We start from the raw sequence: 27,887 nt of genomic DNA on the forward strand, positions 1-27,887 counted from the left end.
AGGTAGTTCAAGGTAATAAGAGGCCTCAAAGCAATTAGGAAAGACAGGATTATTAATGTGGATTTCATGGCATTAGCTGCTTCCCTGCCTTTTCCTTATTGTGTTATTTTGAAAAACCACAGTTTTTTCAAGATTCTAATATATATAATCTAATCCATATGATTTTTTAAGTGTGAGTAACACAAAAGGTATATAAAACTTTGACCGATGTTTTTGTAAAGCAGAGTTCTGCAAACTGTGGCTTATGCGTGCCACTTGTTATTGAAAATAAAAATTGATTGGAACATAGCCACACCTGTTGGTTTATGTATATTCTATGTCTGTGTTTGTACTACATGCAGAGCTGAGTACTTGAGATAGACATTGTATCACCTGCAAAGTCATAAATCGTTACTCTCTGGTATTTTACCACAAAGATTGCCAATCATTGCTATAAAGACTAAAACCTTATTTTCTGAAAAAAGAACTGCAAAAAAAGAAAACTTAATCAGAAATAAGAAGCCTAGTGAAATGCATTGTATTTTCAGTTCAAAAATAATTTTTAATTGCTATAAGAAACATCAACCACTTTCTGAGGACTTTTGGTACACGAGATAAAGTCTACATATACTAAGTTAACACAACAGCATTATTAAACATTCAAAAAAATCAAAAAGCATTCCACATTCTCTTGCGGGGAAACTCAGCAAAATTTCAAGTATGACTACAAAGAACTAGAAAAGAGTACCATAAGCTTTAGCATTCTAAATAATAAGTAATTGAATTAGTTCAGTTTTGTTACATATCATCTTTTAAAGTCAATCTTTGCAAATTATACATTGCTATAAATACAGTGCGTAATTGGCATTAAGTGACTTTGTTTAATCCAGTGTCAATTGTTTGATGGTCTCAAGTGTCCCCTTAAAGTTATAATCGGATGAACTGAACAAGAAGAAAGTTTTCCTCTTTAGACCATTTGTTTATCACTCATTTCCTACTCCTGCTCATGGTTTCTTCCATCTTCCTCTGGAGAACATAAAGAGATTCTAGATCTCTGTATAAGGTGGTTTGCTTTAGCTTGAAGTCATCAGTGAGGGCTATACATGGGCAATATCCAGAAATCACATTATTGCTCATAGACTGTAGCCTTGATATAATGGATAACTGTACATTGTCTTTACTAAGAAGCTAGGGTGGTTGTCCTTGATACTGGGACATTTTAGACTTGGCCAGACCAATGCCCAAATATTTCCCAAGACTTTTACCTATGACTCTGCTTAGTATCCATTTGTCTACTGCTGGTCATCTGGAAGAATAAAATTCTCCTGAATGTTACCAGCTCATGAAATTTCCTGAGTTGGTACAGAGGTAAATGAATCTTTATTGCATAATTTACAGTCATTTTTTTGGAAAAAACATGATTTTGATCATTTGCAAATTGTATATTGTTTTTGAAAACTTTTGGTGTTATGGTGCAAGATCTAATTATCATAAAATATAGTGATACTTGTTCCAAATTCTAAAATTGTTTCAATTGTGCCTTGGGTAGGGTGACAGGAAGGCTCTGGTGTTTAGCTTATGGTACATCTCCTTCTTGGTGGTCTCATTGCATTCTGGAGATTCCGTATCTCATTTTGCATTCTTCTGCTTTCATTTTCAAATCCCTCTTTTAGTAGTCGCTCTTGTTCCTAAAAAGGGACAAACAGAGGCTGAATAAAGTGTAGCATTAGGCAAATTGAAATATTCTAACTGGTTTCCACATTTAATGATTTATTTAATTTTCTCTTAAAATTTTCTCAAGCTTTAATTTTCATCATATTTTGCTTGGGCATCCAGGCTTAGTAATTTCTTCTCCTGGCAATCCTTTAGTTAAGAAATAGTTTCAGCTTATACATTTTGCTCTGTATGATTAACCTAAATTACCAGTCTTGATTTCCCACGCGCTTAATTGTATACAGCCTTGGAGGGTAATCTTGATCATATGTTTGGTTTCAACTCTTCTCTATGCATTATACATTCTTTTATATACCTACCTACACATATACCATTTGTCAGGTTCACGACAAATATTGAGATCAGGAGGGAGTGGGTGAATAAGCAGAAAGAACACTTGGTGGGGAGGGATGTAGGCAGGTGAATATGGTTTTATTCAGCGGCAGCTCTTATCAACAGCTTTCTCACACTAGCTGTCTACACTGTCTGCCCTGTCTCAGCTGCTTAGCCTGGCAGTGCTGCCACCCTTCCTCCACCACACACAGCTGTGCAGCTGGCTCTCCCTTGTCTTCAGGGTCAGCAGCTTAACTCTTCTCTCTCTCTAGGCACAAGTGACCTGAGCTGTGTCCTGGTTCTCCTCTGTCTGCGAAGACGGACAGTTTCGGCTTTCTCTTTGGGCGCCAGCACCTGCATAGTGTCACCAGGGCAATTATACCCTTTATAGACAATAGTGGCCAAGGGATGGCCTTTCCTATGTTATGGTTATGGTGGTGAGCTTCTCTATGTTATGTCTGCATGGCTATGATATCAAGTGGAGTTATACTCGCTGAGTCACTTAAGATGTAAACATCCTACCTCAGCCTATCTTTGACCAAAACACAGCCATGTTCCTTACACTATTATGTATATAACATACACAGAAATAAAGTATCCTCAAAATCCCATAAGGTATATGAATCATGGATTAGGAAATTTGATCTAAGCTGCCACACCTTGGTGTCACGGGTAGTAGAAGGTAGGGAAGAAATGCACATGCCAGACTGACCAGACTGAGTTTCTGCACATAACTCACAACTCAAAACAAACTGGGAGCAGGACATAAAAAATGGCTGGAATTCGTGGAGTATCACACAGGTGTGAGGGTTAGGAGATTTTCTGCTCATAAAAGTTTTCTTAAATCTAATTTCATACCAGGTGTCACAGAAAAAAATAATCATTATGGATTCCACTAAGTGATGAAGACAGCTCAGATATATTTACCGGCTGTGTGACCCCATTTATTTATTTATTTGTTCTTTTTGGAACCTTTGTTTCTTCTCCTAAGTAATAAGGATATAGTTCTTGCTTCATATGTTATTAAGAAAGAGATATGGATAAGATATTTTACTGATGCCTAGCAGATAATAGCTGCATTTAAATGAAGGATATACTGGTAAAGGACTCAATGTGACAGAACTGCAAATAAAAAACTTTTAGTGACCAGACTTGACAGTAGCCAATTCAGGCTGGACAGACAGGAATTGAAAAGTGCAAGTGAGCAAGCAGGGTCCTTCCTCTGGGCTTCATGTTCTCCCTGCCACACTAAGGTTGGGATCAGGGAGAATGGAGAGAAAACAGAAAACAGAAATCTCAAGGTGATGCAATTAGATACCTGAAGTTTAAGAGCAAGGGTCCTCTCTTGCTCTTGCAGCAACTGGGCCCTGTCCCTCTCCATCTTCTCAGTCAGTTGCTTCACGTGTTCCTGATAACTCCTCTCCTTCTGTTCCATCATTTGCTCATTCTTTCTTTGCATTTCCTCCAACATTTTTGCTGAAGCCTGTGCAGACTCAGCTTTCACACGTTCCACTGTGGAGGAAAAGGAAGAAGAAAAATTTGTGTGGGGTTATTTTGTTGCCTCATTCTTCCTTACACACTTACCTGTCATTGTTGTTGACTGCATATGCCCTACTTAGAGATGACCTCCACAAGTAAGACACATCTTTGTGGATCTTGCTCTAGTTAAAGGGTCCCATGTTTATTCAGTCAAGTTATTTAAATTTTTAGAGCTTTGGAGGCCATCTAATCTCTTAACTCTCTCCTCACCTTCAATCTCCTTTTCCTTTGCTGTGAGAGTCTGGTCTGTCTGTAGAATTGCATCAGTCATAGACTCCTTGGATTTCAAGTACATCTGCAGCATCTCTTCAGCCTTAGGATCCAGAGAACACAGAGTGAGTAGTGGGAAATGGCTTTAAGCAGGTGTTCCTGTTTGTCTTCCTGCCATCTTTCCTCTGGGAATTCTTTCTCTTGGCCCTGGTGTGCTTGGTGGTCAAATTCCCTGTCACAGTGACAGGCACATGTTCCTGGCAAGCTGATCAGAGCATCGCACTTAGCAGTCATTTTTAGTAGGCTAATATAGATACTGGGAAAAAGAGATTCTCTGTGCTGTTTAGATTAAGGGCTCTAAGTTTGGAACTGTTAATGCTGTGGTCTCATATGGGCTGAGTCTGCTCAGGAATGAAGCCATCATTAAGAAAGCAAATATCAGAGTGACTCAGAATGAGGGAGGGTAGGAGAGAGAAAACTGTGGAGATGGGGGAACACTGGAGAGAGAGACAGGTCATGATGTTATTGAAACCTTAGATCCACGTGTCCTGTAAAGCCAATTTGCAGCCTAAATCAATGAATTACTATTTTTTTTTAAGCAACCATCATTAGGTTTCTGTCTCTTGCAACAGAAAAAGCCCAGCTGTAATGATAATAACAGCTTGGTGCTTCATCTGACAATTGTATTTATAACTCAATGGTTAATTGACTGCACTCTTTGACAGGCACCTGCATATGTTGTTGAATAAAAGCATGAATGTTATGCAAAGAAAAAAGCATATCTGTGTGCAATGAGTCTTGGTCACCTTGGTGTTTGCAGGAGGCAGGTCATCAGCCTTCCATAAATGACAGATGAATCTTGGTTACCTGTATCCCCTTCCTTGGTTCCTCATGGTACTTTGTCTTCAGGTCTTGTAGCTTCTGAATAAAGAGACGATAGCCCCCTGGTTTAGAATAAATTCCCGCCTTCACTTCTTCTTCTAGAGGACTGAAAATGTCCTGAAGTAAAGCTGAGCAACGATCCGATGATGCTTTCCGATTCTGTTCACAAAAGTCATCCCGCTTTTTGTCTAGCTGGGCCTTTAATGTAAAAACAGGAAGTAAAAAGAGTAACAGGAAAAGGATGCTGGCTTGACCTTAGAATTTCAGGAAAGACTTCTGAAAATAAAAAGTCAGTGACTCTGGAGAAACTGACAGTCTCCCTAGCAGGACCACACTCTTCCTCCCGACCCCACTTTCTACTGAAGTTGCTTTCTCCTTGGAGGTGGGTTTCAGGGTGGAGATTGATAGCTTTATGTCAACTGTTAGAGGAAAACTCTGCTTTTTCATATTGGGGTAATGATGTTACATGAAATAAATGTGGCTGAACAGAAGCCTACTCAAGATAACTAGGATGAAAATTTTCTTTGCGTTTGGCTAGAATATCAAATCATTCTGGGAAGAGTGGGCAGGTAATTTGATTAGAAGCTCTGGTTGTCAGTTATATGAATTTAACTAAATGGAGACTATTCAGGAAAAAATGTTTTAAAACTTCGAGTCTGTAATAATACAATTGGTCCTTCTGATTGAAGTGATTATAAATCTGTTGTTTTTACCATTATGAAAGCTAGGAAGAATTACTTCTATCCAAATAAATACTCATTTTCTTTCCTTGTAGTACTTTGGCTTCCATGACCCTAAACCATATAAATTTGAGACAAAAATTACCGCTAATTCCTTTTGAAATAGATGGTCCACATCTTTGAAGGAACTCCTGATGAAGACTTCAATGGCCTCCCTCTCACTGGCCCTGTGTAGGTCCAGCAGCTCCTGGAGGGTTTCCGTGGGCAGCTGCACCTTCTGGCCCATCTGCTGGTCGTAGTGGGCAATGGCCTTTTGAACTGCGGCTGAGTTCTCTATCTGGGCCAAGGCCAGGACTGCGTTCTCCATGCAGGGCAGATCCCCACTGCTGATGGCACTGACGTAGGTCAGCACCAGGCTCTCTAGACCTGCATATGGAGAACAAATGATAATGTTTCTTGTAGCAAGGAAAATCTATATTCCATGTAATTCTGAGCATGTCAAATACCACCTATTTTCCTTACAGCATTAATGTCCTCAGCATCACCTCAAAGCTTGCTAGAAATACAGACTCTGAGACCCTGTCCAAGATCTATAGAATTAGACTTTTCTCTTTGGCAAGATCCTCAGAACATATATATACACATATGCATATCAACATTTGAGAGGTCTTGTACTAGACTACATAGGCTTGTGTTAATTGGATGTTTGCATCCATTTTTAACCCCAAGCAGCATTAGGACAGGAACCATATCTATTTCATTTATGTCTGTATCTTCACTCTATTCATAGTAAGCCTTTGATCAATATGTATGAAACAAATGATAATATTCCAATAAAAAGGAGTCCTCCCCTTCATTTATTTTATCATAATATTGTCCGAAAAAGCTTTCTGTAATGCTGGAAATGTTCTATTTGTGCTGCGTAGTACCCTAGCCACTAAGAACATGAAGATATGAGTCCTTGAAATACAGCCATGTGAACTGACTTTTAAAATTTCCGTATTTAAATTATTTACATTTATGTTTACATAGACACACTTGTCTAGGTGCTACTGTATTGCATAGTGCAGTTCCAGTTCACTAGGGCAATTTTAAGCAATAGAAATTTTTTTCCTTTGGCCTTTTTCCAGACTGGAAATTTGACTAACGATATATATTAGAAATGTTGGCGCTGTCTAGAATTTAATGCAAATACAGCAGTAGATTAGGATTTTTCAAAGTTGAAACTAGATGGAAGTTATTCTATGCTCCTCTAGTCTTAAACAATGAGTGGAAGTACTAGGAAGGGGACTTACGAGGCCCGTTGACCTTGATACCTCCTGAAAGAGTTTTAGTTTTGGAATTGGTAAAGATGTAGGAACAGAAGTCTGCTACTTGTTGCACAAAGTCGGGGTCCAGGTCTTTATCATGCAGTTTCTCGAGCTGTGTAAGATTTTTACGGTGAACAGGCCGATCAAAGACAAAACATTTCTTCTTTGGGAAGAACTTCCGGATACAGAGTCGGGGCAGATTAAAATTTTTATCTTTTTGACTGGTAACTAGAAAAACATAGAAAATCATAGAATTGTCTAGTATAAGTATTTCTGTAAAGGGCCAAATGGTAAATATTTTAGGCTCTTCAGGCTGGGTGGTCTCTTCCAAGTACTCAACTCGTTATTAGAGCATATGACAACAGCTTTAGACAATATGTAAATGAATGGGCATAGCATCATTCCAAGAAAACCTTATTTACAAAGACAGCTGGCAGGCAGGATTGGTCATGATTTGTCTTGGGCCGTAGTTTGCCAATGCTTGGACTAGCACACGGTTCATGTTTTAGTCTATGCTCTTTAAATAAATATCTATTTTACTCCATATTCTGTGGCTAAATATAACCTCTAAAACCCTAGGCAGGGAGATAAAATTAACCTAATCATAGTGTCATCACTTTACAATCATCTGTTGATGATCATTAGAAAGAACAAGAAACTTGTCCTGGAACAAGGACAAATGTAATTTAAAACAAAATCTATTATTTCAGATATTCAACAAGCATTAATTTCTAGGAATAGCCAGGTGGAGACATAGAAAACTGCTAATGTGGGAAAACTGCAATAGTAAACTCAAAAACGAGAATGTCTTGTGTTTGCTCATCCTCATTTATCAATTGAAGCTCTCCGTTACCTTGCTTCAGCTTTAGGGAGTACTCCAGGTACTCATCTGCTGTGATGGGTTGTCCATTTGCTTCCAAGTCCAGGGAGAAATCTCTCAGTGTCCACACAAAGTCTGGGAAGAAGCTCACAAAGTCAGCTGAATCCTCACCCTCATAGTCATTCTCATCAGGTGAGGATTTTGATCGGATTCGATTTGTGAGCTCTGTCACATAGCTGAGTAGCTAACTAAGGAAATGTTGCAAAATGAACAGGGACCTCATTCCCTATTAGCTCAACATATTCCCAAACCTTCCATTTTCCCTTGTTCTTAACCTAAGTGTCAAGTCTAAAGTGGATACATGGGATCTCTTCCCTGTACTTGCATTATTTTTTATGTTTTCTCCTTTTGAGCTTGATTCATTGGGATTCACAGCTAGGCAGCTGGTTTGTGAATACAAGTGTCCCTTCTGACCCTGGTGCTGTTCTGGTTCACCAAAGGATACTGCAGTTGGTCCATGGCCTGCTGGTTGATGGTTCCCATACTATTGTACACGAAGGTGCTGCTCAGGAGGACGGCCAGGGCAAAGATCCAGGAGTCATTCTGGTTGTCACCCTGGAAATCAAGTCACATTGGAGTCAGGAGCAAGTTTCATTGTCACAGTACTTTCCAGATTAGCAGTAGTAAAACTATGTTCATATGTTAGAGGTTTTTTGTTGTTTGTTTGTTTTTGTTTTTTTAACACTAATGACCTATTAAAGGAAGCCAATTACAAAAATTATTCTCAGTAGGATGTGGCTTTTGGGCAGTTTTTCTATGAGTGTTTTTGGGTTACAATGACTCTTACTAGGTCTTCTAATAATCATCAACAGATAATTGTAAAAATAAAATTCAATGTTTGGTGGGCATTTTAAGGCCTTAAGTACAATTTAAATGTAAACATTTCTCTTCTTTTTTCAATAACAAGATTCACATATAAGATTGATACTATTAGTTGCTATTTTATTGAATAATTAATATATACCTGAACCATATAATTTATCTTATTAAATATTCAAAATAATACTATGTGGCCAACATAGTTTTTTTTCATACAGTTTAAAGATTAGAATGCTGAAACTAAGTATGTCAATTTTCTCAGGCTACTGAACTAGTGACAGAATTTAAATTTATACACAAAATCATGAGGCTTTAGTCACCACATTCTTAACTAAAGTTCTCTCAAGATAAGACTCACGACACTGGGATTATTTGTGCTCCCTTATGCATCTGTGTTAACCCACACATATTACAGCCTGTAGTTAATAGCTAATAAACAATTAAACAGTGCATAAAATAATCAGAGAAGAGGGGCTCACTCCACAATTGAATCCTTGAGTCTTACCTTCTCTACGTCTCCCAGGCCCTCAGTGTCCAGCAGAACTAGGATGTGGTCAGGCTTCTTGGGATGGGACACACACCACATCCAGATTCCTTTAGTGTGAGACTGTACCGTGGAGCCCAGAGAGAAGCCTGCAAGGGAGAGAGATCAGAGATAGAGATTTAGTAACAGGCAGTTCTGGCAATTGAAGGAAAAGGTAGCGTATTCAAGGTCAAGAGAGAACAGAAAGAAGAATCAGTATTCACCTTACTTACAATCAAAGAAATAGGAAATTTGAATATCTAATGCAAGGAAAAATTCAGGAGGCTTTCATGATAAAAACAATCAGCAAAATAGGAATAGAAAGACAGTACCTCGACATAATAAAAGCCATATATTAAAAACCCACAGCTCATTTCCAATTAGTGATGAAGCATCATGGCTTTTCCTATCATATCAGGAACAAGAAAAGGATACCTACTTTTGCCAATTGTGTTCCAGAGAACACTGCAAGTCCTATCCAGAGTAATTAGACAGGAAAAGGATAAAGGAGGCATCCTAATTCTTAATGAAAAAGTAAAATTATCTCTGCTGATGATACTATCTAAATCTAATTTGTAGAAAACATTAAATATTCCACAAAAAACTATTAGAACCACTAAAAGAATTCATCAAAGTTGCAGCATGCAAAGTCAATACTGAGAAATCAGTTGCTAATGTATAAAAATAGAATTAGAACAGAAATTCTAATTTCCTTTCTGAAACAAAACAAAAGGAAATTTCAAAAACGATCTCCTTCAACAGCACTGAAAGAATAAACTACCTAAGAATAAACTTAACCAAGCAGGTGAAAGACTTGTAGAGTGAAAACTTCAAACACCCTTTAAAGAAATTATAGATGACACAAATTATTAGAAAGACATCCTGTGTTTATGGATTGGAAAACTTAATATTCTTAAGATGTCACACTACTACCCAAACTGATGTACAAGTTTGATGTAATTCTTACCATTTTCCAATTACTTTGCATAAATAGAAAAATCCACCAAACTTTCATATGAGATTTTCAGAGATCCCCTAATTATGAAAACAATGTGAAAAAGGAAAAGCAAAGTTGGAGTCTAACAGTTTCTGAGTTCTGAAACCTATTACAATACCATGTGAGTTACTGGTATAAAGACTGACATATAAACCAATGGAATAGAATAGAGAGCCCATAAATAAACTCTGACATATATGGTCAAATGATTTCCAATTCAGGTGTCAAGATCATTTAATGAAGAAAGGAGAATCTCTTTAACAAATGACATTATCTCCTTAAAAAAAGTTGGGCTGTTACCTTATAACTTAAAAATATGAACTCAAAATGGATCAAAAAACTGAATATTAGAGTGAAAACTATAAAAGTTGTAGAAGAAAAACAAGGGTAAAAGTTTTATAATATTGGATTTGGCAATGTTTTTTTTTGAATAAGAATCCAAAAGTATAGAAAACAAAAGAAAAAATAGATTAGTTGGGCTTCATAAAAATTAAACACTTTTGTGTATTAACAGACACTAGCAACAGAGTTAAAAAAGGCAACATATAGAATGTAAGAAAATATTTGCTAAACATGTATATGATAAGGGAGTGATATTTAGAAAATATAGAAAAAGTTTACAAAGCAACATAAATAAACAGTCAGATTAATAAATGAACAAAGGACTTGAATAGACATTTTCCCAAAGAAGATATACAAGTGGTCAATAAGCAAATGAAAAGATGCTCAATATCACTAGTCATTAGGGAAATGAAAACCAAAACCACAATAAGATACTATTTAACATCCATTTGTATGTCTACTATCAAAAAAACAAAACTGAAAATAAAAAAATGTTGGTGAGGATGTAGAGAAATTAGAACCCTTGTGCATTTCTGTTGGGAATGTAAAATGGTGCAGTCACTGTGGCAAATGGTATAGTGATACCTCAAAAAAACTGAACATGGAATGACTGCATGAGCCAGCAATTCCCCTTCTGGGTATCTTCCCAAAAGAAGGGAAAGCAGGGACTTGAACAGATATTCATACACCCATGTTCCTATTAGTATTATTTATAATAGACAAAAGGTGGAAGCAATCCAAGTGTCCATTGACAGATGAGCAGATAAACAAATTATTATACACATACAATTACTCAGCCTTAAAAAGGAAGTTTTGACACATGCTACCACACTGATGAACCTTGAAGACATATGAATTGAAATAATCCATTCATAAAGAACAAATACTGAATGATTCCACTTATGTGGGGCTTTTGTAGTGGTCAAATTCATACAGATAGAATGTAGAATGATGGCAGGCAACAAGTTGATGTGGAGTTTTTGTTTAATTAGTATAGAGTTTCTGTTAGGCAAGATGAAAAAGTTCTGGATATGGATAGAGGTGACAGTTGCATAACAATGTGAATTAGTGTGAATTTAATTAATGCCACAGAGCTGTATACTTAAAAATGGTTATTAGGGTAAATTTTATGTTTTTTTTACAACAATAAAAAAAAAATCCAATAGATACCGAAACATTTTTTTTTTTTTTTTTTTTTATTGCATTTTAGGTTTTGGGGTACATGTGAAGAACATGCAAGGTTGTTGCACAGGTGCACACCTGGCAGTGTGATTTGCTGCCTCCCTCCCCTTCACCTATATCTGGCATTTCTCCCCATGCTATCCCTCCCCAACTCCCCACCCCCCCCACTATCCCCCCTCCCCCCAACAGACCCCCGTGTATAGTGCTCCCCTCCCTGTGTCCATGTGTTCTCCTTGTTCAACACCCGCCTATGAGTGAGAACATGTGGTGTTTGATTTTGTGTTCTTGTGTCAGTTTGCTGAGAATGATGTTTTCCAGGTTCATCCATGTCCCTACGAAGGATGTGAACTCCTCCTTCCGAAACATTTTTTAAGCCTTATAAAGATCAGTGTAAACTTGCTGTTATTGCATAAAAATTATAATAAACAGGAGTTCCAAGATGGCCGGTTAGATGCAGCTCAGGATTGCAGCTCCGAGTGAAAGTGCAGGGGTGAGTGGACGCTGCATTTCCAGACGGATTTTTATTGCCCACAGACCAGGAGATTCCCAGGCGGAGGAGCCCCATGGGTGGCCAGGGTGGCTGTTTTGGCCGGCACGGCTGTTTTGCCTGAGCCCCAGCACAGTGGCTCCTGGTACAGAGTAAACAGGACTGTGTTCCCACTTAGCCAGCAAGGGGAGCTGAAACAGGGAACCAGACCAGGAGATTCCTGGGCAAAAAAGCGCCACGAATCTCAGAGCTGCGGTTTCAACTGGCGCAGTGTGTCGCTGCATGGGAAATCACACAGATCCCAGCACCTATTCAACAGGCGACCAGGACACCTGGGAGAGAGCAGACCGTTCAACTAAAAAACAAAAGGCTCTGAGACAGGGAGCCAGGAGATGAGGCCCGGCTGGTCCCACCCCCACAAAATCAAAAACAAAAACAAAAAAACAGCAATTGGAAACGCTCTGGGTTGAGAGTTTCACAGCAAGCACAGCTGAACCCGGGATGGTCCAGCTCTGTGGGGGAGGGGCATCTGCCATTACTGAGGCACTCCACCATTACAGAGCCAGTCCGCCATTCCTGAGGCAGCCTGCCATTGCTGAGGCAATCCGCTGTTGCCAAGACAACCCGCCACTACAGAGAGAGTCCATCATTACAGAGGTGGGCCAACATTGCGGAGGCAGATCTAACTACACCCATATAAACAGGACTGCAGGGAAGTTCACACGGCAGCTGGGTGGAGCCCACAGCAGCTCAGTGAAGCCTCTGCAGGCTCAGAGTGACTAGGCTGCCTCCTTGTGGGCAGGGCAGCCCTGAAGAAAAAAAAAAAAAAGGCAGCAGCACAGCGGAAACTCATAAAGCCCTAACTCCCTGGGACAGAACACCTGGGGGAAAAAAAGGAGTTTATGTGTAATCCCAGCACTTTGGGAGGCCGAGATGGGTGGATCACAAGGTCAAGAGATCGAGACCATCCTGGTCAACATGGTGAAACCCCGTCTCTACTAAAATACAAAAAATTAGCTGGGCATGGTGGCGCGTGCCTGTAATCCCAGCTACTCGGGAGGCTGAGGCAGGAGAATTCCTGAACCCAGGAGGCAGAGGTTGCGGTGAGCTGAGATCGCGCCATTGCACTCCAGCCTGGATAACAAGAGTGAAACTCCATCTCAAAAAAAAAAAAAAAAAAAAAAAAAGAGGTTTATGAGTTCTGCTGCTGCAGACTTAAATTTACCAGCCCAGCAGCTCTGAATGAACAACAGGGCTCACAGCTGAGCACCTGAGCTAATATAAAGGACAGACTGTCTCCTCAAGCAGCTCACTGACCCCTGTATATCCAGAGAGTCACCTCATAAAGGAGAGCTCAGACTGACATTTGGTAGGTATCCTTCAGGGACAAAGCAGAAGAAGAAACTGGTAGCAACCTTTAATGTTCAGCAGCTGCAGCAAGTGATCCCCAGGCAAGCAGAGCCTGGAGTGGACCTCAGCAGTCCTATAGCAGAGAGGCCAGACAGTTAAAAGGAAAACTAAGAAACAGAAATAACTTCGTCAACAACAAACAGGATGTCCACTCAGAGACCCAATCAGAAAGTCAACAACTACAAAGACGACAGGTGGATAAATCCACAAAGATGGGAAGAAACCAGTGCAAAAAGGATGAAAACACCCGAAACCAGAACACCTCTCCTCCTACAAGGGATCACAACTCCTCACCAGCAAGGGAACAAGACTGGGTGGAGAATGAGTGTGATGAAATGACAGAATCAGGTTTCAGAAGGTGGGTAATAAGAAACTTCCGTGAGCTAAAAGAACATGTTCTAACCCAATGCAAAGAAACTAAGAACCTTGAAACAAGATTTGACGAAATGCTAACGAGAATGGACAACTTAGAGAGGAATATAATTGAATTGACGGAGCTGAAAAACACAACAGGAGAACTTCGCGAAGCATGCACAAGTTTCAACAGCAGAATTGACCAAGCAGAAGAAACGATATCAGAGGTCGAAGATCAACTCAATGAAATAAAACGAGAAGGCAAGATTAGAGAAAACAGGGTAAAAAGGAATGAACAAAGTCAACAAGAAATATGGGACTATGTGAAGAGACCTAATCTATGTTTGATAGGTGTACCTGAATGTGACGAAGAGAATGAATCCAAGCTGGAAAATACTTTTCAGGATATTATCCAGGAAAACTTCCCCAACCTAGCAAGGCAGGCCAATATTCAAGTCCAGGAGAGAACACCACAAAGATATTCCTCAAGAAGAGCAACCCCAAGGCACATAATCATCAGATTCACCAGGGTTGAAATGAAGGAGAAAATACTAAGGGCAGCCAGAGAGAAAGGTCGGGTTACCCACAAAGGGAAGCCCATCAGACTCACAGCAGATCTCTCAGCAGACACCCTACAAGCCAGAAGAGAGTGAGGGCCGATATTCAACATCCTTAAAGAAAAGAACTTTCAACCCAGAATTTCATGTCCAGCCAAACTAAGCTTCATAAGTGAAGGAAAAATAAAATCCTTTGTGAACAAGCAAGTATTCAGAGATTTCATCACCACCAGGCCTGCTTTACAAGAGCTCCTGAAAGAGGGACTACACATAGAAAAGAACAACCAGTACCAGCCACTCCAAAAACACACCAAATGGTAAAGAGCATCAACACAATGAAGAATCTGCATTAACCAACGGGCAAAACAGCTGGCTAGCATCAAAATGGCAGTATCAAATTCACACACAACAATATTAACCCTAAACGTAAATGGACTAAATGCTCCAATCAAAAGACACAGACTGGCAAACTGGATAAAAAGCCAAAACCCATCAGTGTGCTGTATCCAGGAAACCCATCTCACATGCAAGGATACACAAAGGCTCAAAATAAAGGGATGGAGGAAAATTTACCAAGCAAATGGAGAGCAAAAAAAAAGCAGGGGTTGCAATTCTCATCTCTGATAAAATAGACTTTAAGCAACAAAGATCAAAAGAGACAAAGAAGGACATTACATAATAGTAAAAGGATCAATGCAACAAGAAGAGCTAACGATCCTAAATACATATGCACCTAATACAGGAGCACCCAGATACATAAGGCAAGTTCTTAATGACTTACAAAGAGACTTAGACTCCCACACAATAATAGTGGGAGACTTCAACACACCATTGTCAATATTAGACAGATCAACGAGACAGAAAATTAACAAGGATATCCAGGACTTGAACTCAGACCTGGAACAAGCAAACCTGATAGACATTTACAGAACTCTCCACCCCAAATCCACAGAATATACATTCTTCTCAGTACCACATCACACCTACTCTAAAATTGACCACATAATTGGAAGTAAATCACTCCTCAGCAAATGCAAAAGAATGGAAACCATAACAAACAGTCTCTCAGACCACAGTGCAATCAAGTTAGAACTCAGAATTCAGAAACCAACCTAGAACCGCTTCATGGAAACTGAACAACTTTCTCTTGAATGTTGACTGGATAAACAATGAAATGAAAGCAGAAATAAAGATGTTCTTCGAAACCAGTGAGAATGAAGACACCACATACCAGAATCTCTGGGACACATTTAAAGCAGTCTCTAGAGGAAAATATCTAGCAATAAGTGCCCACATGAGAAGCAAGGAGAGATCTAAAATTGACAACCTATCATCAAAATTGAAAGAGCTAGAGGAGCAAGATCAAAAAAACTCAAAACCTAGCAGAAGACAAGAAATAACTAAGATCAGAGCAGAACTGAAGGAGATAGAGACACAAAAAACCCTTCAAAAAATCAATAAATCCAGGAGCTGGTTTTTTGAAAAGATCAACAAAATAGACAGACCACTAGCCAGATTAATAAAAAAGAAAAGAGAGAATAACCAAATAGATGCAATAAAAATGATAAAGGGGATATCACCACAGATTCCACAGAAATTCAAACCATCATCACAGATTATTACAAGCAACTCCATGCACATAAACTAGAAAACCTGGAAGAAATGGATAAATTCCTGGACAGTTGCCTCCTCTCAAGCCTAAACCAGGAAGAAGTCAAAACCCTGAATAGACCAATAACAAGGTCTGAAGTCAAGGCAGCAATTAAGAGCCTACCACCCAAAAAAAGCCAAGGTCCAGATGAGTTCACAGCCGAATTCTACCAGACACACAAAGAGGAGCTGGTACCATTCCTTCTGAAATGATTCCAAATAATCCAAAAAGAGGAAATTCTTCCCAAATCATTTTATGAGACTAACATCATCCTGATACCAAAACCTGGCAGAGACTCAACAAGAAAAGAAAACTACAGACCAATATCTATGATGAGCATAGATGCAAAAATCTTCAATAAAATACTGGCAAGCCGATTGCAACAGCACATCAAAAAGCGTATCCACCATGATCAAGTAGAATTCATCCCGGGGATGCAAGGATGGTTCAACATACGCAAGTCTATAAATGTAATTCACCACATAAACAGAACCAAAGACAAAAACCACATGATTATCTCAATTGATGCAGAGAAGGCCTTCGACAAAATTCAACAGCGCTTTATGCTAAAAACCCTCAATAAACTAGGTATTGACGGAACGTATCTCAAAATAATAAAAGCTATTTATGACAAACCAACAGCCAATATCATACTGAATGGGCAAAAACTGGAAGCCTTCCCTTTGAAATCTGGCACTAGACAATGATGCCCTCTCTCACCACTCCTATTCAATATAGTACTGGAAGTTCTAGCCAGAGCAATCAGGCAAGAAAAAGAAATAAAGGGTATTCAATTAGGAAAGGAGGAAGTCAAATTGTTTCTATTTGCAGACAACATTATTGTATATCTAGAAGACCCCATTGTCTCAGCTCAAAATCTCCTGAAACCGATAAGCAACTTCAGCAAAGTCTCAGGATACAAAATCAATGTGCAAAAATCACAAGCATTCCTATACACCAATAACAGACTTAAAGAGAACCAAATCAAGAATGAACTGCCATTCAGAATTGCTACAAAGAGAATAAAATACCTAGGAATACAACTAACAAGGAACGTAAAGGATCTCTTCAAGGAGAACTACAAACCACTGCTCAACGAAATAAGAGAGGACACAAACAGATGGAGAAACATTCCATGTTCATGGTTAGGAAGAAACAATAACATGAAAATGGCCATACTGCCCAAAGTAATTTACAGATTCAACGCTATCCCCATCAAGCTACCAATGACCTTCTTCACAGAACTGGAAAAAACCACCTTAAACTTCATATGGAACCAAAAGAGAGCCCACATAGCCAAATCAATTCTAAGCAAAAAGAACAAAGCAGGAAGTATCACAATACTGGGCATCAAACTATACTACAAGCCTACAGTAATCAAAACAGCATGGTACTGGTATGAAAACAGAGATATAGACCAACGGAACAGAACAGAGGCCTCGGAGGCAGCACAACATATCTAGAACCATCCGATCTTTGACAAACCTGATAAAAACAAGCAATGGGGAAAGGATTCCTTGTTTAATAAGTGGTGTTGGGAAAACTGGCTAGCCACATGCAGAAAGCAGAAATTGGACCCCTTTGTGACACCTTACATGAAAATTAACTCCAGATGGATTAAAGACTTAAACATAAGACCTAAAACCATAAAAACCCTAGAAGAAAACCTAGGTAAAACCATTCAGGACATAGGCGTAGGCAAGGACTTCATGACCAAAACACCAAAAGCATTGGCAACAAAAGCCAAAATAGACAAATGAGACCTACTCAAACTCCACAGCTTCTGCATAGCAAAAGAAACAGTCATTAGAGTGAATCGGCAACCAACAGAATGGGAAAAAATTTTTGCAGCTTACCCATCTGACAAAGGGCTGATATCCAGAATTTACAATGAACTAAAACAGATTTACAAGAAAAAAAAAAAAAAAAAGCCCATTCAAAAGTAGGTGAAGGATATGAACAGATACTTTACAAAAGAAGACATACATGAGACCAACAAACATATGAGAAAATGCTCATCATCACTGGTCATTAGAGAAATGCAAATCAAAACTACATTGAGATACCATCTCACGCCAGTTAGAACGGCAATCATTAAAAAATCTGGAGACAACAGATGTTGGAGATGATGTGGAGAAATAGGAACACTTTTACACTGTTGGTGGGAGTGTAAATGAGTTCGACCATTGTGGAAGACAGTGTGGCGATTCCTCAAGGACCTAGAAATAGAAATGCCATTTGATCCAGCAATCCCATTACTGGGTATATATCCAAAGGATTATAAATCGTTCTACTATAAGGACACATGCACACGAATGTTCATTGTAGCACAGTTTACAATAGCAAAGACCTGGAACCAACCCAAATGCCCATCGATGATAGACTGGACAGGGAAAATGTGGCACATATACACCATGGAATATTATGCAGCCATCAAAAACGATGAGTCCGCGTCCTTTGTAGGGACATGGATGAACCTGGAAACCATCATTCTCAGCAAACTGACACAAGAACACAAAATCAAACACCGTGTGTTCTCACTCATAGATGGGTGTTGAACAATGAGAACACATGGGCACAGGGAGGGGAGCACTATACACTGGGGTCTGTTGGTGGGGACAGCATGGGGTGGGGAGTTGGGGAGAGATAGCATGGGGAGAAATGCCACATATAGGTGAAGGGGAGGAAGGCAGCAAATCACACTGCCACGTATGCACCTATGCAACAATCTTGCATGTTTTTCACATGTACCCCAAAACCTAAAATGCAATAAAAAAAAAGAAGTCTTTGAGAAAATAAGAATGCAAAATATTTCCTTAATAAGTATTATAAACCATGCGTGGTGGCTCACACCTGTAATCCCAGCACTTTGGAAGGCTGAGGTGGGTGGATCGTGATGTCAGGAGTTCAAGACCAGCCTGACCAACATGGTGAAACCCCAACTCTACAAAAAAAAAAACTGGACGTGGTGGCATGACCCCATAATCCCAGATACTTAGGAGGCTGAACCAAGAGAATTGCTTGAACTTGGGAGGCGGAGGTTGCAGTAGGCTAAGATCGCACCACTACACTCCAGCCTGGGTGACAGAGCAAGACTCCATCTCAAAAAAAAAAAGTGTTATATTGATTATATGTTTGAATAATATTTGAAAATATTGGTTAAATAAAAATATTTAAGGATTAAAACAAACAGAAAAAATTATAATAAATGCTATATTTTATTATAGTTATTATGTACATAAATTATTTTTATTATTGTCTTACTGTTTTTAGGAAAGGCATAATTTGTGCTTTTGAAAGGGAAACTAAGGTATCATGGGAATAATTAATGAATTGAATCTTATCCCCTAGGGCAGCATGAAGATAAGGAGCCTGACTCTGAATGGAAAGTTTGCTTTCAGTATTCATCCTCATCTCTAACTTTCCTCATATCCTTGTAATGGATGCTGACTGTGCAGGGGACAGAAGGGACTTGGCAGAGCTTTGCTGGTGTCACTCACCCTTTTTCTTCCCAGCCAGCTTGTTCATCAGGTAGGATTTGCCTGTGCGGTAGAGGCCCACAATCGCCACCACCACCACAGGCTGTGTAATTGCAGACAGGATCTTCAGAGCTTCTGGATTCGTCATCAGTCGCCCATTAGTGTTCTCAATGAGGCACATTGGGCCTGTCATATGAATCTCTGACTCCATGGCCGAGGTATTCCCTTGTCTGCAAGAAAAGAAGTGAAATAAATGAGAATTTTTAGTGTTTTGCAATTATAAGGGAGAAACATAAAATTCCCCAGGATGGCAAAAATTTTGTGTGTGACAGTGAGAGAGATGAGGCAAAATCTGTATCATTTGAGGAAGTTATGGAAGTATTATCAATGTAGCTCATTATAAAAAATGTTAGCATCACATTGACTTATCAACACTCAACTACTCTCACAACCCAAATATTTTATTCAATTTATTGTGGGAAACTTTCTTTTTGGATCCTTATTAAGTATTTACACTAGTCAATGGAAGATAGAATAGGATTTAGAGGATTTATTTTGCATCCTGGCTATATGTAAGAAATTCAATATAATTTACTTATTAATTCTTACAGTGAATAAATATCCAACACAGTGAATCAGTGTTCATAGTTTGATGTTTACCCTTAGAACAATTTTCAAAGATTTAAAAAATATGTTCTTCCTCCATCTTCAACTGGTTATGCTTATTTCACTGCAATGAGGATCCACAAAACTTCTCACAGTGACATTCTGAAAGTGGAAACATTGTAACATACTTTTTCAAATTTTATAAAACTGTAAATCCATGTGAACCACATGGCTAGGGAGTCACAATAAGGTAGCCTCTAACTCAGTGAGGGTATGAATGCAAAATTGCAAACACTGAATGTTTCCCCATAATTTATGAAATAAGGATTAAAGGATCAAGAGGCAGATAAAGAGATCTACCTAGAAAGTTGTTCAAATAGAATATATTTCCAGAGACACAGCTTTAGGATTTGTTTTGTTTTGTTTTCCATTTGGTAGAAGGAGTAGGAGAAAAAGCAATAGAAAGGGGAGGAATAGGTGGGAGGATTCAAGATGGCCAAATAGAGACAGCTCTGGTGCACAACACCCAGCAAGAGAGACAGAGAAAGTGAGAGATCTCCTAGCTCCAACCGAGGTACCAGGTCTATTTCAATGGGTCTGGTTGGATACCGAGCAAAGCCCAGGCAGAGCAGACCAAGGAAAGTACATCTGACTGGAGAATTGGGGACTCTCCCCTGGCACCCTGGTCCAGATATGATGCTTCCCCCAAAGCCTCAACAGTCCACAGAACAGGGGGTCTTTGCAGGTCAAGCACTGGAAATTACAAGCACAGAGTGCACAGAGTTGAATAATAACCCCCCGGTGCCATGGATTGTTGGCAAATGCATAAGCCCATAAGCTGGCCGGGAGAGCCTGCGGACTGAGATACCACCCCCTCCCCTCAGCCCGGAGAGAGAGGCAGCTGAAAGTGGGGAGACAGATGGTGCAGCTGGGCAGGTCCCTCCTCCACTAACCCCAGCATGCTGAAGCACTAAGGCCTTGGGGTTTTGCAGCCAGTGCCTCAGTCTGAGCTGAACCCTGAATGATCCAGCTTTGTGTAGGAAATGGCACCTGCCATTAAAGAGGCAGGCCTAGCCTTCATGTATAAACAAAAAACACAGGAAGCCTATGTAGCAACTGGACGGAGCCCTTGACAACCCAGCAGGCCTCCAGGTCAGTGGAAGGAGGGGCACCGGGCATTAAAGAGGTAGGCCTAACCTCCCAGTGTAAACAACAAAAAAAGACACAGGAAGTGTACATAGCAACTGGATGGAGTCCCTGGAAATCCAGTAGTGCCTGGTCAGGCAGATAAGTGACCTCATTAAGCAGCTCCCTGAGATCAAAGTTAGATAAATCCATAAAGATGGGAAGAAACCAGAGCAAAAAGGATGAAACCAGCAAAGACCAGAATGCGTCTTCTTCTTCAAGGGATCACAACTCCTCACCAAGAAGGGAACATAACACGACAGAGAACGAGTTTGATGAACTGACAGAAACAGGATCTGGAAGGTGGGTAATAACAAACTTCTCTGAGCTAAAGGAACACATTCTAACCCAATGCAAAGAAACTACAAACCTTGATAAAAGGTTTGACAAAATGCTAACCAGAATAACCAGCCTAGAGAAGAACATAAATGACTTGATGGAGCTGAAAAACACAGCACGAGAACTATGTGAAGCAAAAATAAATTTCAATAACCGAATCGATCATGCAGAAGAAAGGATATCAGACGTTGAAGATCAACTCAATGAAATAAAACGAGACGGCAAGACTAGAGAAAAAAGAGTAAAAAGAAATGAACAAAACCTCCAGGAAATATGGTATTATGTGAAAAGACCTAATCTACGCTTTATCAGTGTACTTGAATGTGACAGGGAGAATAAATCCAAGCTGGAACACATTTTCCAGGATATTATCCAGGAGAACTCCCCCAGCCTAGCAAGGCAGGCCAGCATTCAAATCCAAGAAATACAGAGAACTCCATAAAGATATTCCTCAAGAAGAGCAACCCCAAGGCACATAATCATCAGATTCACCAGGGTTGAAGTGAAGGAAAATGTTAAGGGCAGCCAGAGAGAAAGGTCAGGTCACCCACAAAGGAAAGCCCATCAGACTCACAGGAGGTCTCTCGGCAGAAACCCTACAAGCCAGAAGAGAGTGGAGGCCAATATTCAACATCCTTAAACAAAAGAACTTTCAATCCAGAATCTCATATCCAGCAAAACTAAGCTTAATAAGGGAAGGAGAAATAAAATTCTTTATGGACAAGCAGTTACTGAGAGATTTCATTACCATCAGAACAGCCTTACGAGAGCTCCTGAAAGAAACACTAAACACAGAAAGGAACAACAAGTATCAGCCACTGCAAAAACGTACCAATTGGCAAAGACCAATAATGCAATGAAGAAACCGAGTCAACTAACAGGCAAAAAAAGGGAGCCAGTAACAAAACGACAGGATAAAATTCACACATAACAATATTAATGTTGAATATAAATGGCCTAAATACCCCAGTCAAAAGACACAGACTGGCAAACTGGATAAAAAGTCAAGACCCATTGGTGTGCTGTATTCAGGAAACCCACCTCATGTGCAAAGACAGCATAGACTCAAAATAAAGGGATGGAAGAAGATTTACCAAGCAAATGGAGAGGAAAAAAAAAAAAGCAGGGGTTGCAATCCTAGTCTCTGATAAAATGGACTTCAAAGCAACAAAGATCAAAAGAGACAAAGAAGGGCATTACATAATGGTAAAAGAAACAATCCAACAAGAAGAGCTAACTATCCTAAATATATATGCACCCAACACAGGAGCACCCAGAAACATAAAGCAAGTTCTTAATGACCTACAAAGAGACTTAGACTCCCACATAATAATAGTGGAAGACTTCAACACTCCACTGTCAATATTAGATCAACAAGACAGGAAATTAACAAGGACATCCAGGACCTGAATGCAGATCTGGACCAAGTGGACCTAATAGACATCTACAAACACTTCACCCCAAATCCACAGAATGTACATTCTTCTCAGCACCACATCACACTTACTTTAAAATTGACCACATAATCGGAAGTAAATCACTCCTCAGCAGATGTGAAAGAATGGAAATGATAACGAACAGTCCATCAGATGATAGCACAATCAAATTAGAACTCAGAATTAAGAAACTCACTAAAAACCACACAACTACATGGAAACTGAACAAATTGCTTCTGAGTGTCGACAGGATAAACAATGAAATGAAGGCAGAAATAAAGATGTTCTTCGAAACCAACAAGAACAAAGACACAGTGTACCAGAATCTCTGGGACACATTTAAAGCAGTGTCTAGAGGAAAATTTATAGCCATAAATACCCACATGAGAAACAAGAAAATAACTAAAATTGACACCCTATCATCAAAATTGAAAGAGCTAGAGGAGCAAGATAAAAAAAAAACTCAAAGCTAGCAGAAGACAAGAAATAACTAAGATCAGAGCAGAACTGAAGGAGATAGAGACACAAAAACAACCCTTCAAAAAATCAATAAATCCAGGAGCTGGTTTTTTGAAAATATGGACAAAATAGACAGACTGCTAGCCAGACTATAAAAAAAGAAAAGAGAGAAGAATCATATAGATGCAATAAAAAATGATAAAGAATGGGAAAAAATCGGATATCACCACCGATTCCACAGAAATACAAACTACCATCAGAGATTACTACAAACAACTCTATGCACACAAACCAGTAAATCTGGAAGAAATGGATAATTCCTGGACACTTGCACTCTCCCAAGACTAAACCAGAAAGAAGTTGAATCCCTGAATAGACCAATAACAAGGGCTGAAGTTCAGGCAGCAATTAATAGCCTACCAACCAAAAAAAAGTCCAGGTCCAGATGGGTTCACAGCCGAATTCTACAAGACATACAAGGAGGAGCTGGTACCATTCCTTCTGAAACTATTGCAAACAGTACAAAAAGAGGGAATCCTCCCCAACTCATGTTATGAGACCAACATCATCCTGATATCAAAACCAGGCAGAGACTCAACTAAAAAAGAACACTTCAGGCCATTATCCATGATGAACATCAATGCAAAAATCTTCAATAAAATACTGAAAACCAAATGTAACAGCACATCAAAAATCTTATTTAACATGATCAAGGAGGCTTCATCCCAGGGATGCAAGACTGGTTCAACATATGCAAGTCTATAAATGTAATTCTTCACATAAACAGAACCAAAGACAAACACCACATGATTGTCTCAATAGATGCAGAGAAGACCTTTGACAAAATTCAACAGCCCTTCATGCTAAAAACTCTCAATAAATTAGGCATTGATGGAATGTATCATTAAATAATAAAAGCTATTTATGACAAACTCACAGCCAATATCATACTGAACCAGCAAAAAATGGAAGCATTCTTTTTGATATTAGGCACTGGAATGAGGATGCCCTCTCTCACCACTCCTATTCAATATAGTATTATTACTATATTTTCCAGAGCCATTAGGCAAGAAAGAGAAATAAAGGGTATTCAAATAGGAAAGAGGAAGTCAAATTGTCTCTATTTGCAGATGACACGATTGTCTATTTAGAAGACCCCATTGTCTCAGCCCCAAATCTCCTTAAACTGATAAGCAACTTCAGCAAAGTCTCAGGATACAAAATCAATTTGCAGAAATCACAAGCATTCCTATACACCAATAACAGACAGAGAGCCAAATCAAGAGTGAACTCCCATTCACAACTGCTACAAAGAGAATAAAATACCTAGGAATACAACTAACAAAGGATATAAAGGACCTCTTCGAGGAAAACTACAAACCATTGCTCGATGAAATAAGAGAGGACACAAACATATGGAAAAACATTCCATGCTCACGGTTAGGAAGAATTAACATCGTGAAAGTGGCCATACTGCCCAAAGTAATTTATAGATTCAATGCTATCCCTATCAGGCTACCAATGACCTTCTTCACAGAACTGGAAAAAACCACTTTAAACTTCATATGGAACCAAAGGAGAGGCTGCATAGCAAAAAGAACAAAGCTGGAGGCATCACGCTGCCTGAGTTCAAACTACACTACAAGGCTACAGTAATCAAAACAGCATGGTACTGGTATCAAAATAAAGATGTAGACCGATGGAACAGAACAGAGGCCTTGGAAGCAACACCACACATCTACAACCATCTGATCTTTGTTAAACCTGATGAAAAACAAACAATGGGGAAAGGATTCCCTGTTTAACAAATAGTGTTGGTAAAACTGGCTAGCAATGTGCAGAAAGCAGAAACTGGACCCCTTTCTGTCACCTTACATTAAAATTAACTCCAGATGGATTATAAATTTAAACATAAGACCTAATACCATGAAAACTCTAGAAGAAAACCTAGGCAAGTCCATCCAGGACATAGGCATAGGCAAGGACTTCATGACGAAAACACCAAAAGCAATGGCAACAAAAGCCTTAATAGACAATTGTGATCTAATTAAACTCCAGAGCTTCTGTACAGCAAAAGAAACAATCATTAGAGTGAACCAGTAACCAACAGAATGGGAAAAAATTGTTGCAATGTACCCATCTGACAAAGGGATAATATCAAGAATCTACAAAGAACTAAAGCAGATTTACAAGAAAAAAACAAACTCATTCAAAAGTGGGCAAAGGATATGAACAGACACTTCTCAAAAGAAAACATATATGAGGCCAACAAACATGTGAAAAAATGCTCATCATCACTGGTCATTAGAGAAATGCAAATGAAAACCACACTGAGATACCATCTCATGCCCGTTAGAATGGCACTCATTAAAAAATCTGGAGACAACAGATGCTGGAGAGGATGTGGAGAAATAGGAACACTTTTACACTGTTGGTGTGAGTACAAATTAGTTTAACCATTGTGGAAGACAGTGTGGTGATTCCTCAAGGATCAAGAAATAGAAATTCCATTTGGCCCAGTAATCCCATTACTGGGTATATACCCAAAGAATTATAAATCGTTCTACTAACCCCATCTCTACTAAAAATACAAAAAAAAATTAGCTGGGCATGGTGGTGCGCGCCTGTAATCCCAACTACTCAGGAGGCTGAGGCAGGAGAATTGCCTGAACCCAGGAGGCAGAGGTTGCGGTGAGCCGAGATTGCGCCATTGCACTCCAGCCTGGGTAACAAGAGTGAAACTCCATCTCAAAAAAAAAGACACATGCACACGTATGTTCATTGCGGCAGTGTTTACAGTAGCAAAGACCTGTAACCAACCCAAATGCCCATCAACAATAGACTGGACAAAGAAAATGTGGCACATATACACCATGGAATACAATGCAGCCATAAAAAATGATGAGTTCGTGTCCTTTGTAGGGGACATGGATGAATCTGGAAACCATAATTCTCAGCAAATTGACACAGAACAGGAAATCAAACACCACATGTTCTCACTGATAGGTGGGTGTTGAACAATGAGAACATGTGAACACAGAGCGGGGGCATCACACACTGGGGTCAGTTGGGGGCGCTAGGGGAGGGACAGCAGGGGGTGGGGAGTATGGGGAGGGATAACCTAGGGAGAAATGCCAAATATAGATGATGGAGGAATGGAGGCAGCAAACCACCTTGCCATATATGTATCTATGCAACAACCCTGCAAGATCTGCACATGTGCCCCAGAACCTAAAGTACAATTAAAAAAATAATAATAAAAAATAAAAGAAAGGGGAGGAATAGAAGGAGTGGAGAAGAGGAGGATAAGCAGTTAGGAAGGTTAGAGAGAGAGGTGTCAGACCAGAAGGTGATGAATGAGGCTAGTGTCCTAACAAGGAATTCAGGGGAAGACTTTCCAGAAGGCAGGATCAAAGTAGTCTGAGTGCATGGAGAGGTTATAGTAAGCAAAGATATTTTCTCTAGAGATGCATTACAGGAGAATTAAAGAGGAAACACTTTAGGCCCCACTGTCTACTAAAAGAAAACAAAATTGGAAGTGCTTTAGTGAAGTAGTGGGATTGAATTTCACTTCTAAGGGAGGGGGAATCAGTGGGCACTAAGAAATTAATGAGTCTTGAATATTACTAAAGAAAGTAATCCATTCTGAAACAAAGCTCAAAAGTGTAATAAAAAATATGCTGTTTTCATGAATCTTCCTCTTTCATGCTTGGTTTCAGTTTCTTTCTTTGTCTTTAACAGTGGCAGCGGGCTGCTTACTCTGCTTCTCATTTACTGCTCTTTCCTTCTCATGAAAAGAACCCATTTGTAGCTCTTTCCATTTCTTAGCCGCATAGGAGCAGGATTCAGCAAGCTCCATCACTGACAATGGAAATGTAATCCTGTCCCTAGTCAACACAGACAATGTCAACAAAGAGAAAGATTATTCTAGCACATTTCAAACTCTCAGTTTAACCCGTCTACTGGTGCCTAATTAAACACAAGCACTGTAGTGGCACTCAGAGCCATGCTGCTCCCCATAACACCAGGATTTCATCTGGGCTGTGTCCCACATCAGGCTCATCTGCAGCCTGATTTGTTCTGGTGATGTTCAAGAAAACAAACTGTGCACATACCCCAGAACTTAAAGTATAATAAAAAAAATTAATTAATTAAAAAAGAAAAAAAAAAATACAATTAAAAAAAAAAAAGAAAACAAACTGACCTTTACAAATTTCTTCTCATCCCTGCCACAACCTTATAGGCTCCATATCCCTGAGCTGAGAGCCTTTGGAGCTAGAGAGAAGCTGCTCGATGAAAAATAGTAAAAGTTCTTACCTGTTCTTTTTCTTCTTAGTTCACGAGGAGTGGTTTCTAGCACTTCTGTGTCTCTCACTGGATCCTTGGACTAGTATTTCACTGTTCCAGTGTTGTAAGGCGGGGCTTTCTTCAGGGATGAAAGATTTAGAAGTTAAGCAGCTTTGTAATAGATTTAGAGTAACATGAAACTGAAAGTACTTTGCTCAAGTCACGACTCCACAACCATAATGGAATTA

General features: G+C 39.4%; 1 protein-coding gene across 1 annotated transcript; it reads right to left on the minus strand.

The window, feature by feature from the left end:
• Nucleotides 1-515: 515 nt before the first annotated feature.
• On the minus strand, nt 516-27,873 carry LOC105725674 (guanylate-binding protein 1). Its single transcript, XM_012464810.2, has 11 exons — nt 27,670-27,873; nt 19,349-19,557; nt 8,851-8,978; nt 7,972-8,081; nt 7,500-7,702; nt 6,632-6,874; nt 5,482-5,762; nt 4,642-4,854; nt 3,775-3,877; nt 3,344-3,537; nt 516-1,667 (listed from the first exon to the last, which is right to left on the minus strand). The coding sequence occupies exons 2-11, from the start codon at nt 19,536-19,538 to the stop codon at nt 1,551-1,553; spliced, it is 1,782 nt and encodes a 593-aa protein (XP_012320233.2). The 5' UTR covers nt 19,539-19,557; nt 27,670-27,873; the 3' UTR covers nt 516-1,550.
• Between the last annotated feature and the right edge of the window lie 14 nt (nt 27,874-27,887).

This window comes from Aotus nancymaae, unplaced genomic scaffold, assembly GCF_030222135.1.
Source record: "Aotus nancymaae isolate 86718 unplaced genomic scaffold, 86718_ANA_hifiasm-v0.15.2.pri h1tg000007l, whole genome shotgun sequence".
Taxonomy (NCBI): Eukaryota; Metazoa; Chordata; class Mammalia; order Primates; family Aotidae; genus Aotus; species Aotus nancymaae.

Bases quoted from the DNA above. Each gene is read 5' to 3' on its own strand.
- LOC105725674 (XM_012464810.2), bottom strand. From the start codon at position 19,538: ATGGAGTCAGAGATTCATATGACAGGCCCAATGTGCCTCATTGAGAAC. The intron at 7,703-7,971 runs GTATCCTTTGGT...TTAGCTACTCAG, and splicing joins CAGGCCATGGACCAACTGCA to CTATGTGACAGAGCTCACAA. The intron at 1,668-3,343 runs GTATCTAATTGC...GTCCCTTTTTAG, and splicing joins CCCTTGCTCTTAAACTTCAG to GAACAAGAGCGACTACTAAA.